We start from the raw sequence: 13,297 nt of genomic DNA, 5'->3' as shown, positions 1-13,297 counted from the left end.
TTGACATGAGAGCCTTTATCTCTGAGGGAATGTGTCTCTATTAAAATGCCTGTTTTTTTCCTCTCAGCTGCTATTTCCTGTGCTAGGCTCTGCATCCAGGAGGAGGAGATTGCTTAAGCAAGTGAGTCTTCAGCCTCTTATATATTTATCCATTTGAATCCATCGGTGGCAATCCAGGAAGTATCTGGGCAATGTTTTTTGGTGTGGTTTTTTTTTTTTACTTTTTGAATTTTTGTGCTTGATGGGGTGTATACATCCCATGTGGGCAGCAAAAAGGTTACTGGGAGCCCAAAGACTCAGCTAGCTCACTGGTGGCACCTGGAGGGTGCATTAGGTACAGTTCATTAGCAGACCCAGCTGGGGAGGAGCTGGGTTGTCCCATAAAGGGAGGCACTCAGAGCAGCGAGGGTGAGAAGGCCTTGGGATCCTCTCCTAGAAGGGAGCTCTGGCAAAGGGTCAGGGATGGCAGAGACACTGAGAAGCAACAGGAGTGGCCTGAGCCCCTGTGGCGGGACTTGACAAAGGAACAAGACCTCAGGCAGGCAACCCTGTGGGTTGGTACTCTGGAAGAGGAGCAGGGAGCTGGGGAGAACCCAGGGAAACTGAAAGCTCAAGCGTAGGATGGGCAGAGTGGCTTATGTCGTGTGTGGTTCTGTTTGGGGCTTTTCTGTGGGCGAGCACCAGGGAGAGGTCTGGGAATCCCCTGCTCTGAAAGAGCCCTGGAGGGGATGGAACCTGTGTTGGTGACTAGTGCCATGCAGGACATTGATTCTCCGGAAGGGGTGGACAGTAGCGTGACCTGGCCTGAGGGCCATATCACCACACCAGGCCGTAGGAGTCCAGGGGAAGTGAAAGTGTTGCCACGCTGGCTCTCACTGGGAGAGGGCGCTCTGGGATGGTGAGTTTGTCTCATTGTATTTAATGAGATATGAAAACATTGATGAATAATAAGATCAAATTTCACTTGAGGAGAGCAGACATCAAGCTGTCATCATCTCCTAGGCAGCATGTGACCCTCAATATGCCTTTCCTCTTAAGCCTATCATTTTAATTGAAACACACCCACTCTCTAGCTCCATGTGTAGGTGTTAGTAGCTAACACTCCCAAAGTGTCCCTGTGTGCACTGGATCTTGTGGAAAGACTGGGATGGATTCTTCTTGAGGGGGAAGGAGAGTCGGTCTCTCTCTTGGTTGTTCCCAAGTCTTGGTCAGGAATACAGAGAGGGCAGGTGGCGGTGGTCGGATCTTTCTGGGACATTACACTTTCCAGTCTGGGAGTTCCTTGAAGGTCTCATTACTGGCTCAAAGCAATGCCGTGCCAGGTCATTGCCTGTGACTGAAGATCAAACAAGCTCCGCTGTGGAGCTCTGTCAGTACTGCCGGTGCGGGAGGGTGAGAGCGAGCATAGCTGCTCGGGATCCTGGCTACGTGGTGTGCTATGTGCACGGTGTTTGTTGCCCAGTGAGAAGACACAGGGAGGAGGCGGGAAGCCTTGAAGTTTGTGTCCCTTTGCTCTTTGGTTGGGATCCAAAATGCTCCGCACAGTGCACCCTCTGCTTGATTAGCATTAAAGCTGTGAAGAGCCTCTGCTGGATTGTAATTATTACAACAGGGTCCACACAAGTTGGCAGACTCCACCGGGCTCTGCTTTAGTGGAGGTTTTTGGAGAAAGGCTCCGGCCAATCAGCTGGATTGTGGGTGTAGGGAGGGGAGAAGTAGGAGCTGGTGGGCAGCTCCTGCCCCGTCTAGAAGACAGCAAAGCCCCTTACAAAGAACATGAGACCCTAATTTGAGGAACTGAGCCCTACCCCTACAAAGTGGAGGGGTTAGCTTATGGCTTCTACAAGAGTATATATGGTACCTTGCCATCCCATTAAAGTCAGTGACATGTAATTGAAAAGGTAAAGTGTTTGGAATTAGCCGTTTTTGCTGAATACTTTACGGTCTCCACAGTCAGACCCAGGGCAGGGCCATGTCTTGTGGGCTAGTGCATAAATACATAAGTGCACACAGAGCTGTCATGAGCTTTTGCCACATTGCAGATTCCTTTGCACCTGCACTCATCTTTGGTCGACTAAGGTTATGTTTTCACTGCCAAAAAGCTGAGGTTTTTTGGAGTGAGAGAAACAGTTATCTTGCTGTAAAATGCTAGTGGAGAGAGGCACCTGTCTTGTTTACCACAAGATAGCTAAGCGAGGTCAACACTACACTCCTTACCTCGGTTGACCTCACCTAGTCTACCTCACAGTACACTACAGTTCCTCATCTCCATTGGGTTTTTGCCTGTTAAGGGTATGTCTTCACTAGCAACGTTAAAGCATGTGCTATGTAGTCGTGGCACCAGCGCTGGGAGAAACCACCCGAGGGTGACCAGACAGTAAGTGTGAAAAATCAGGACGGGGGTGGGGGATAATAGGAGCCTATATAAGAAAAAGACCCAAATATCAGGACTGTCCCTATAAAATCGGGACATCTGGTCACCCTAAACCACCCCCACGAGGGGAGTAGCTACCAGTGCTGGGAGAAACCACGCCCACGAGGGGAGTAGCTACCAGCACTGGGGGGCACTGTCTACACTGGCACTGTGGTTTTTTCACACCCCTGAGCGAGAAAGTTGCAGCGCTGTAAAGTGACAGTGTAGACAACGCCTTACTTAACCTGTGGTAAAACCACACCTTTTTGTAGCAGTGAAGACAAAGTCTTAGGTGATAATGGGGTTCTTTGTTCCAGTCTCTTCCCTTGGGAGCATGTGTGAAGGAGCTAAACCACAATTAGCCTGACCTTTAAAAGTCAGATATGTGTAGAAACTAGGAATGAGATGTATTGCCCTGTGCCTTTGGCATCAAAGGATGGGAATCATTTTATGGCCTTGTCTACAGCAGCAATTTTAGGGAAATCTCCCACCACTGGGACTAAGAGTGGGAGAGTTACAAGCCACTGTTGTTTTTACCATCATGTTATCTAGGCCTGATCTGTGCAAGTCTAGACAACATGGAGATAAAAATGCCTGCATCAAGACTACACTATTATTATTATTTATCTCTTTATTTGTATTGTGGTAGCACCAATGTGCCCTGGTCCATGTGCCAGCACTCTCACCCTCCCTAATACCATTGTTAGGGGAAAGATAGGAGATCTCCCTAAAATTACCAGTGTAGATATAGCCCATCAGGCAGTCTCTGACTTAAGATAAGCTCATGATGGACTCTCTGATGTTTTATCACTGTTTGCTCACCTCTGTTGTGTACCGATACTGGCCGGTTAAGCCTCATATGGTTATGTCATTGTCTAGTTTAAAGAAAAGGGTAAGGATTTAATTGCCCTGAGCTGGGGAGGTTTGAAAGAGCCCTGTGTAATCCACTCTTTGTATCACTGTGGTGTGGGGTATAGTAAGTGGCTTAATTGCTCTGAGATTTGTGCATGCCCTCTGAAGTGCTGATTTATAACAATTCTTTCATTTATATATAGGGGTCTTAAAAATGCTTTACAAAGAGTTGCAAGGGTTATTACTCCCATTTCACATTGGGGAAACTGAGGCACAGAGCCATGAAGGCCAACATTTTCTAAAGGGCCGCTGATTTTTGCCCAAAAACTGAGGGTATCTCAAATCATTGACTACTTCTGAAAATTTGGAGGCAGGTGACGTGTGCAAAATAACACAGCAAGTGAGTCAAGAATATATACCAAGTCTTCTAATTCTGTGGATCTGGTTTTCTTTGCACTTACACTCGTGTAAATCAGGAGTAGCTCTGCTGAAGTCAGCAGCTGAGACTTGAGCCATTTGATATTGGAGAGAAATATATGAAGACATGTCTGTTGCTTGACTCCTTCATGTGGCTTTGTTGTATTTTAGAATTTGAGAAATTTGAACTGCAGGCCCTTATGGAGTAAGGTTTATTGTGAGTGTCTGATGTTCCCATTTTTTGGCTTCCTTGGGATAATTTTCTTTGGCTTTACTAAATCAACATCAAAATGACATCAACTATTGCATTTTTAATTGGATTAGTCCACTATCCCCTACCATAAAATTCTGGGGTAGGCAGATTCTTAACAGGTTATTAAAAACACATAAACAGAATCCTGAAATGAACCCTATATCCTGGGTCTTTTTATCTTCTAGGTCAAATTCTGAAATCTTTACTTAGTCTTTAGTCAGATAAACCTTCCTTTGGAGTAAAAGGAAGAACTGCAGGGCACAGCCCACAGGTTTTTATGAATTACACAAACCATTCCTCGCCAGCCTCATTGGTGTATGTTCATGGCTGCATTTTGCAGTTGCCCAAAGAACTTTTGTCCATTTTCTGCCTGGATTTGCTAATAGCTGTGAGCACATGGGGCTTGCAATGATTTCCTTCTCATTTTAGACTCTCCTGGGATCAGACCAATGGCCAGTCTAGTCCAGCATCTTGTCACAAACAGTGGCTGTTACCAGCAGCACTTAACTACAGACAAAAACCCTGTGTGTGATCAGGTAGGTGAGGTAATATTTTATTGGACCAACTTCTGTTGGTGAAAGAGGGAGAAGCTTTGAGCTACAGAGAGCTCTTCTTCCGGTCTGGGAAAGGAACTCAGTGTGTCAAGATGGAACAAATTGTTCAACATAAATAGTTAGCACTATAGTCGCCGACTTCCTCTCTTTCCCGTGGATGCTTGACCCCCCCGTCCCCAACCCTGCCCCCACTCCACCCCTTCCACGAGGCCCGCACCCTGCCCCGCCTCTTCCCACCCCTTCCCTGTCCCCATTCCAACCCCTTCCCCAAAGTCCCTGCCCCAATTCCATCCCTTCCCTGCCAATATTTCAACTCCTTCCCCAAATCCTCGCCCTAGCCCCACCTCTTCCCCACCTCCTCACCTGAGCGCGCCGCGTTCCCACTCCTTCCCCTCCCTCCTGGAGCGTGCTAACACTGCCAAACAGCTGTTTGGCGGTGGCTGGACGGGAAGCTCTGGGAGGTAGGTGGAGGAGCGGGGACGTGGCGCTGGTGGGGCAGGGAATGAGGGGAGCTTGGCTGCCAGTGGGTGCAGATCACCCACTAATTTTTCTCTGTGGGTGCTCCTGCCCCAGAGCACCCACAGAATCAGCGCCTATGGTTAGCACATAGTTCAAGGGACCGTTCAAGGTGAAGTGGCCTGTGAACACCTCTGCTGTCTATGTGGGACTTTGCAGACAGGCGTATCCTATGGGGGTGAGACAAGGAAAAGGAGTTAATTTCCTGCCCTGCATCCCCATATTGTTATCACTTTATGCCTCTGTACTTACCCACCCATTCTTTATCTGGCTCTTCACACCAGCTCCAAACAGTTACTGCTATAGGTTGATCTGCAACTAAGAAAAGAAGAAATCTTTGTTAGCAGGTAGGAACCATATTACCTCAGTGAAATCAATTAGATCATGGAATGACCTGCCAAGTGAAGCCCTAGAACTGAAAGCCTCTTGGGGTATGTCTACACAGTAAAGAAAAACCTGTGGCTGGCCCATGCCACCGGACTTGGGCTTGCAGGGCTTAGGCTGTGGGGTTGTTTCATTACTGCGTAGACTTCTGGGCTCGGGCTGCTGCCCTCCCACCTCACAGGGTCCTACAACCTGGGCTCCAGCCTGAGCCTGGAAGTCTACACAGCAGTGAAACAGCCCCGCAGCCTGAGTCCCGTGAGGCTGAGTCATCTGGCACGGGCCAGCCACAAGTGTCCAGTTGCTGTGTAGACATACCCTTTAGGAGGCAAATTCTCTGTCTACACTAGAAGTTGGCACTGATGTAGCTACTAACCTAGTCCAAATGCCTACGGTAGATGTGTTGCACTGGTGCCATTTACTCTGGTAAGTTACAGGAAAGTGGGGGTGGGGCAGAGGTGAAAGTAAGCAGGTACGGCCCAGTATGGAGTACCGGTAAAAAAAGGTGCAGTAGTGTACCAGCAAATAAGTGGAGCATTCAGTACTGGCTTACTTTCACCTCTTTTGGCTGCATAACAAAAAGTTCAAACTCAAAGCTAATAAAAGCTTGGAAAGGGAAAACTCACTGTCACATTTGTTTGTTGTTTCTCTCCCTCTCCTCCTCCAGCCAGGCTGCCTGACACGGCTAGGCTCCGCGTTCCCCTGACCCTCCCACTCCGCAGGGGCTTCAGGGGCTCCCCTCTAGCTTGTAGCAGGGAGCAGGGGGACTGGCTGAGGGAGAAGCCTCCCCAGGTAGCCTGCTGCCTGCATAAGAACAGTTTAAATTTAGCTGTTCACCCCGTGGTCTGAACCGCGGGATTAGGGGCTATTTCTGGCATCCTTGTTAATTTCACTCACGGTTGTTGGGGCAGGCGGGGTGACCAAAGTCAGGGCCCTGGATGAGGCGATCTTCAATAATATAATACACAAAAAATACAATCAAAATCAGGAACCATTTCCAAGTTCAAATCTTCTCCTGTCGGCAGACTTAGCTACTTTGGGAGATGGATTATGTCAACAGGAAAAGTTCTCCCGTTGACATAACCCTTCATGTAGATAGTGCTAAATTGGTATAACTACATTGCTCAGGGATGTGAATTTTTTACATCCCTAAGCAACATAGTTATGCTGATATAGGTCTATAGTATAGATCTGACCTAAGATTTTGCCTTTGCCATCACAGCCATCAGTGGTCAGCCACTGGTGTAGTTGCACCAGTGTAAGCCCCTAGTGTAGACAGACAAAGAAGTCAAATGGTATTCCCACCCTTATTTCTGCGCTGCTGCTGGTGGCTGCACTGCCTTCAGAGCTGGGCACCTGGAAAGTGGTCGCTGCTAGCAAGGAGCCCAGAGGTGCTGGGGCTATGAACCGCCAAGCCTCAAGGTGCTGGGCTTCAGCCCCAGTTAGCCCCGGCACAAATTAAGCACTGCTTACTGGATCTTAAGTTCTTGCAATAGCATCAGTTACAATTGAGCTACAAAGCCACTCATTTTTTCATTAGTGATGGAAACGGAGCCAAAAAATGAATGTGAGTGGGAGTAAATGTTGCAAAGTTGACAGTAAAAACTGAGTTTTTAACCCAAACTGGACAGTGGATTTTCTTTTTATTATGCCATTTCGTTTAAACACAAAACCATTGTGTTTAATATGCCAAACCACTGTATCCATCTTTAAGGTCATCAATGTGAGGTACAACTTTGAATCAAAGTACAGTAACTTCAATGCAGCCTAGCCTCCTGGCAGTGTTGCACAATGTGACAAAATTGAAAATCTGACGTCTTCGGATCATATTCAAATGTCATTCTCACAACAGCAGCAGCTGTACAGGAAAAAGCAACAGCTGCTTCTCTTCAGATAATGTTGGTACTAGCTAAAAAGAAAAAGCCGTTTCTGGATGCTGAGCTTGTGAAGGAGTGCACATTGGAAATGCTGGAGGAGCTTTTTACCAGAGATAAAAACAAAGATGACATTGTGAACCACGTGAAGCAAGTTCCCCTGTCTGATTCCATGGCAGTGTGAAGACGAGGTAATATATGAGGACTGTTTGTCAGTACTGCTTTCCGATTGACATAATGTCAAATACATGTCTCTTGTAGTGGACAAACCAAGCGATTTAAACCAAGCGATTTAAATAACACTTCCCAGCTATCGCTGTTCGTTAGAGTTTATGATGGTGAAATTTTCAAGGAAGAATTTTTGTGCTTAATACCATTAGAAACCTACACCATAGGAGAGATCATTTTTGAAAAGGTAAAAGGCTTGCTTGTTACAGACAGAGATCTCTCCATGACAGGGGAAGAGAAAGGCTTTGCTTCATGTTTGGCAGCAATACACCCTTCATTAAATATACTTCACTGCATCATTCACCAGACTATCCTGTGCAATAAGTTGTTTGGGGTCTTGAAAAAAACAATAGGTATTGTGATGAGATTAGTGAATTACATACACTCAACTTCCAGCTTGCAGCATTGTCTTTTTAAAGCTCTTTTACAAGATGTTTCAGCGGAATACAGTGACCTGTTGCAGCACAAGGACGGCTGGTAAAGTAGGGGGCATGTGTTAGAGAGGTTTTGTGCGCTTCAAAAAGAAATAATAGAATTTCTTTCAGACCACAAGACCAACAAGGCTTGTGAGTTCCTGGAATATATGAATGATGTCCCCCCCCGTGTCACAGGTAGCTTTTCTGTGCGATATGACTGGTCACTTGAATTCCCTCAACTTGCAGCTCCAAGGCCGTGCAAGCAGTGCTGAGGATCTATTGAAAAAGTGTGTGCCTTTCAGAGGAATCTTGAAATCTTTACAGGAAAGATGTTGCACTTTCCCACATTGTGTTGTTGATACTGATAAAACTTCAATGAAAATGATGCAAGAATTCCTAAACAATTTGATCAAAAATTTTAAAATGCGATTGAGAATTTTAAAATTCCAAAGGATTTGCTTTGATTTTTTCATGATCTGTTTGTTGTCTCTTCTGCCGATGGACCTTGCCCTTCTGAAGCAAAGCACAGTCTTGACTCAATTGATGAAGGTGCCTTTAATTAGAAATTGTAAGGCCCCAGAGCTCAGATGCCTTGAAGGCAAAATTCAGAGAAGTGGGACTTGGTGATTTCTGGACTCAGTACGCTGACCAATTTCAGAATAGCCAGAATCTAGTCATCTATCTTTTAATGAGGTTCGGATCAACGTAGCTCTGCAAATCTGGGTTTTCTACCATGAACATTATAAAACACCAACACCGTAATTGCCTGCCAGATGAGATCTTCACCAGTGCATGTGCCTTGCTCTGACCTCCTGTAAACCACTCTTCACAAAGCTTGCCAGAGATCGTCAATGTCACCTCTCCCATTAGAGATCGCCACAAACACAGGTAATATTGTTGATTTATAAACTTTGTTAAAAGATAGAAACACTAATACTTATGTTGTAATCAAGGTCTTTATATATTGGCAGCTGAAGCTTTTTTTATAATTATTTTGTCAGCTGTCTGCGCAAATGGCCTGCCTCTTGTCATAACATTCTCAAATTGGCCCATGGGTAGATCTAATTGAGTATCGCGGTGCTAGATTGTCGTGGTCCCTTCTGACCTTATAATCTATGGCTCTAGAGCAGCGTTACCATAATAGAAGCAATAGAGTCTAGAGATAATAATAAGGGGGGAGAAGATCTCGGTAGGTATATGGATGGCTTGCAGGTTACTTTAGCTTGTTGCTTGGCAGAGGTTTGGCTTAGAACTGATCTTGATTGATTCACATGTCACAGACAGATCTTTGTGAAGTCACTGATTTCTCCCCTGTTGACCAGCTTCCCTGCCACAGTCTCTCCTCTGAGCTCTGCGTGGAAGCCCTCTTCTCCACCTGTCTGCTCCACAATGATCTGTTGAAAGGTTTTTCCACATTTATTGTGCTTCTTGAGGTTTTATGAGCATGATTATGGGAGGCATAGGAGTGGGAGACAGGAGACTGGGTTCCTAATTCCATCTGTGCTGGAGACTTGCTGAGTGGTATTGGAGAAATCATTGACAGCTACGTTTTTAAGCTCGGCCACTGATTTTTGGGTGCCTTAAATTCTGGGTGTCCATCTCAAAGCACTCTGGGCCCAAGTTACAGAGCTGCTCTGTACCCACAAGTCCTGTTGGTGGCAGTTGGAGTTGTGGGTTCTCAACACTTGGCAAAATTGGGATGAAAGTGTCTCAAGTTGGACATCTAAAAACAGAGGTATTCGAAATCAGGGGCCTTAATCTCTGTGCCTCAATTTCTCCATTTGTAAAATAGGGATAAGTATGCTTAGTCACCTCTGTGAAGTGCTTGGAGATCCTTGGATGGAAGGCACTCTGTAAGTGCTAAGTATTAACATAGTCATTAAAAATGCAAACTCCCTTAGGGAAACAAGTTATAGAATGTAACACGGTTATATGGAGATGTAATGGGGTTCTGTAGCAATTACCGTATTCCAAAATAAACTATAGCAGAGAAGAGAAAATGGTAACTTTTCTGTATTTTTTTACATTATCCTAAAGCAGGGATACAATTAAATGCCACTGGATGGCCCAAAAGTCTATAGAAAGATTAGTAATTTGATTAAATTCTGTAGGACTTTTTTTTCCTAAGGCCTGTGTCTGAATACAGCTTGAATAGCTCAGGCTGGATTGCAAATGTTCCCATTACAAGTAGATGGAACTGCGCAGGTGCCTGCCCCACACACTTATGTCCCTGTAACTCACCAGCTGCCAGCTCCTGCTCCTCTGAGGGCTTTGTGATCATAATCATACTGGCTGCATGTCTCTGTCCCTGGGGCCTACTTAGGTCTCTGTTGATGTCACCATAGTAACAGTGCTAAAGGGAGGGGCAGACCACTGAAACCTGTTGCTGAGAGGCAGAGTAGCAGGAAAGAGCCATGTTTGGAGAGCATAAAGCAAAGTCAGTCTAGGTCAGATGGGGCAGACGTGGGTGAGCTGCATTCACTGTGTGTTGGAGAGAGATCAGTGGAGGAACTAGTCATGGGAGTAGCAGGGTGACTGGACTGGATGCAGGTTTCTCTGTCAGCTGAAGGTAATGGGGTGGATTAACCCAGTGGCTGCTGTTATGCCAGCTTTGTAGCAGCATATGCCAAGGGAGCTGGCATCCATGTCTGTAATATCTGGAGTTGCAGCCATCTCATAGTACACTGCAGTGGACATTGTGACATGGCTGCATTGGTTCCTGATATCACAAGCTAAACATGATGATGGCTAAACAAACCTGAGGAGAGAAAGAACTTCACAGGCCTCGGAATAACATCATAAACTGAAAAAAATCTCTCTCTATCTTCCAGAAAAATCCGGCAGGCCCTGGAACTGGCAGACTTGGATAAGCTGGCAGGAGAAAAGGGATGCAGGAGGAAGACTGTAAGTACTGAATGCTGCTTGCCAAGTGTTACACTTGTATTGCTGGTTCTCTCTTATTTTTTATCTTATGCTGATTGTCTCATAACAGAAAGCTCCTATCCCAACCCCCTGTACCTCCCACAGGGCAGTCTGTCTATTCTGGTAGACCATAGTGAGAGAACTACTGTATCCACCTTGGACCTTTGAAAATGTTGGCTCTAGTGGCCATCTTCAGTTAAAGGAGCAGATTTACCCAGGACTGGACAAAATCCAGGAGGCATTTATTTTCTGGGAGTCAGAATTCACGTCTGTCTCACCCAGGTAACACTCTGGGAATGAGACTTTGCAAGGTCTTCTCACTTAAAAATACAGAGGGAGGTGGGTGATGCTTCCTAAGTCATGGTTGGTTACGACAGTGACTGGGGCGCGCGGCTCTGAGATCAACGGCTTCAAAGCCGGACAAACAATTTCTATTTTCTGGATGGATCTTAAGTGCTCAGGCTTCAGTTTATTTTCATTTATTTTAGGACAGCAGTACCCAAAACCTTTTATTTTTTGCAGATCTCCTCCTTTGTTTAGGTGAAGCCCTCTGTATGTTATTAATAGACATGGGCAATCATAGGCATGGGCACAAACCAAAAACCCTGATCCAAACATCTCTTCCAAACTTTGAAGGATTCCTTTCCAAGGTTGGAAAGGCTGTCTTAGGGCTTGTCTACACAGGGACATTTACAGGCATTATGAATCCAATATAATTATACAGTGGCTGCTTTCCACCACTCTGGGCAGTGTAAAGGGGTATTAGTGTAACTGGAGAATCAGGCTCTAAGTAACTTGCCTAAAGTCACCTAGGCTAGGAAGCCTGTGTCGCAGCCAGGAATTGTACCCAGTGATAAACCCTTCCAGAAGTTTGGGTCCATGCAAAGTGTAATGTCAACATAGAAGCAGATTGGCTATGTCACCAGTCAGAGATGCAGAGCAGGCTGTGCTAGTCCATAAGAGAGACTAGTCAGCTTTGAAGGGGAGGAAAATCATGGCTTGGCTTTTTCCTCTTGCATCCTTCATCCAAGGGAACTGGGCTGGGTTCCCAGGCCAGACCCAGGTGTTAGCTGGGTCTGGAAAGCAAATGCATCAGGCTGATAAATCAGCAGAGCCATTATAAATTAGAATCAATTTGGCAGACTGGGGGAGTTATGTCCAACTCTAAAAATGAGGAGGGAAAGACAGTTCATCTCCGATAGAGGAGAAGAGGCTGAAAAGAAAGGAGAATTCCTTTTGTTAAATGTGGTCCCTGCAAGCCCTTGGTTATACCCCCTGCCGGGTCTCAGAACTGAAAGGCAGAGAAAAGGGCTTGTTGACCTAATGTTAACCTTCAACTGTCAGCCATTCAGCTTGCTGATCTTCACACCCCTCTCCTTAATCCCAAAGGGAGAGGGTACAAAGCCTACCCAGGGACTGTGCCATCTAATTAACATTAGGCTTGAGCAAGATTTTGTCCTTCTTTGTGTTTGCAGCAACTTAATTTTAAATGGCGCTTTTGCTTGCTCGTGTTATATCCTGGGCTGCCACTGGCCTTCATTATGTCCTGGCCAGTATATCTAATTCATAGCCAATAACACATACAAAATGTAATGCCACTGAGCTGTAAATCTGTAAGATTATTTAGTAGCAAAATAAAAGCCAAGTGTTGGTCATTGGGGGGAGGGGAGGGGAAGGGTGGGTAGATCTTATAGGAATGAAAGCTGGAAAAGACCTTTGTGGCTGTATACTCCATCTTTTGGCCAGAACAGGATAGTTTCCATGGTGATGTAGATGAGATGGATTGATAGGGCCTGATTTCCAGAGGTCCTGGACAGCTGCAATTCCCACTGACTTCAACTGGAGTTATGGATCCTGAGCAGCTTTGCAAATGAGGTCATAGTACCTGACTGGCCATTGGTGGTCTCATTGAAGGCTGGGAAGGAAAGTAGTCAAAGTTCCCCCAAGCTCATTGGGTTGATGCAGGTTAAGGCATGTCAGTTTCATAGCCAACCGTACACAGAGGCCTGATGTGGTCAGCATCACATCTGACTGCCTTTGACTGCCATAACTTGATGGAGCAAGTACCCATTTTGCCAGCTGGGTGAAGTGAAGGTGGCCTTTCAGCATGAGATTGACTCCAACCCATGCCCTTCAGGATGGTAGCTGAGCGCTTTAACCACTCAGCCAGTAGAAATGAAGTGGGAGGAGAGGGAGACAAGGGAAGATGCTGGCCACTCTATAGCTCTTTGGTGTCCAGGAAGCAAATTCTGCTCTCATTTATGCTGGGTACAGGTACACCTTAGTGACATGGGAATAGCTGAGGGTGAACTTGGCTCTAGGAGTGGAGTGCTCTTATAAGTCACTTTACGGTGGAGTTAAAGCTGCAGCCACATAACTCTGCCTTGTGATCGCTGTACCCTTCCCCGCTAGAACTAGTGAGTACTGCCTTTAATTCTTGGCAGGGAGACTGGATGCCCCAGGAGCTTAGT

The 13,297-nt window shown here is 46.0% G+C and overlaps 2 protein-coding genes across 10 annotated transcripts in view; one reads left to right on the top strand and one right to left on the bottom strand.

Annotated features, from left to right (window-relative positions):
• The window catches only part of LMNTD2 (lamin tail domain containing 2), a 69,445-nt gene extending 59,198 nt beyond the window's left edge, over positions 1-10,247 (bottom strand). The window contains exons 1-2 of one of the 2 annotated variants that reach the window (XM_065591961.1): positions 10,146-10,247; positions 5,258-5,323 (exon numbers count right to left, since the gene is read on the bottom strand). In XM_065591961.1, the coding sequence (XP_065448033.1) occupies positions 5,258-5,265 (8 nt within the window). In that variant the 5' untranslated portion in view covers positions 5,266-5,323; positions 10,146-10,247. Of the gene's footprint in view, positions 1-5,257; positions 5,324-6,012; positions 6,144-10,145 lie in introns of those variants that run through there. The other variant, XM_065591962.1, reaches the window with a different exon arrangement.
• RASSF7 (Ras association domain family member 7) overlaps positions 8,741-13,297 on the top strand; it is a 126,181-nt gene continuing 121,624 nt past the window's right edge. For 4 of the 8 annotated variants that reach the window (XM_065591978.1, XM_065591976.1, XM_065591977.1 and 1 more), the window contains exons 1-2: positions 8,741-8,792; positions 10,736-10,808. In XM_065591978.1, coding sequence (XP_065448050.1) covers positions 8,756-8,792; positions 10,736-10,808 — 110 coding nt within the window. In that variant the 5' untranslated portion in view covers positions 8,741-8,755. Of the gene's footprint in view, positions 8,793-10,299; positions 10,474-10,735; positions 10,809-13,297 lie in introns of those variants that run through there. The other 4 variants (XM_042862143.2, XM_042862142.2, XM_042862145.2 and 1 more) reach the window with 3 other exon arrangements.

This window comes from Chrysemys picta, chromosome 4 (genome assembly GCF_011386835.1).
Source record: "Chrysemys picta bellii isolate R12L10 chromosome 4, ASM1138683v2, whole genome shotgun sequence".
NCBI classification, from domain to species: domain Eukaryota; kingdom Metazoa; phylum Chordata; order Testudines; family Emydidae; genus Chrysemys; species Chrysemys picta.
The sequence above is the reverse complement of the archived record's forward strand: the minus strand, read 5'-3'. Positions and strand labels throughout refer to the sequence as shown.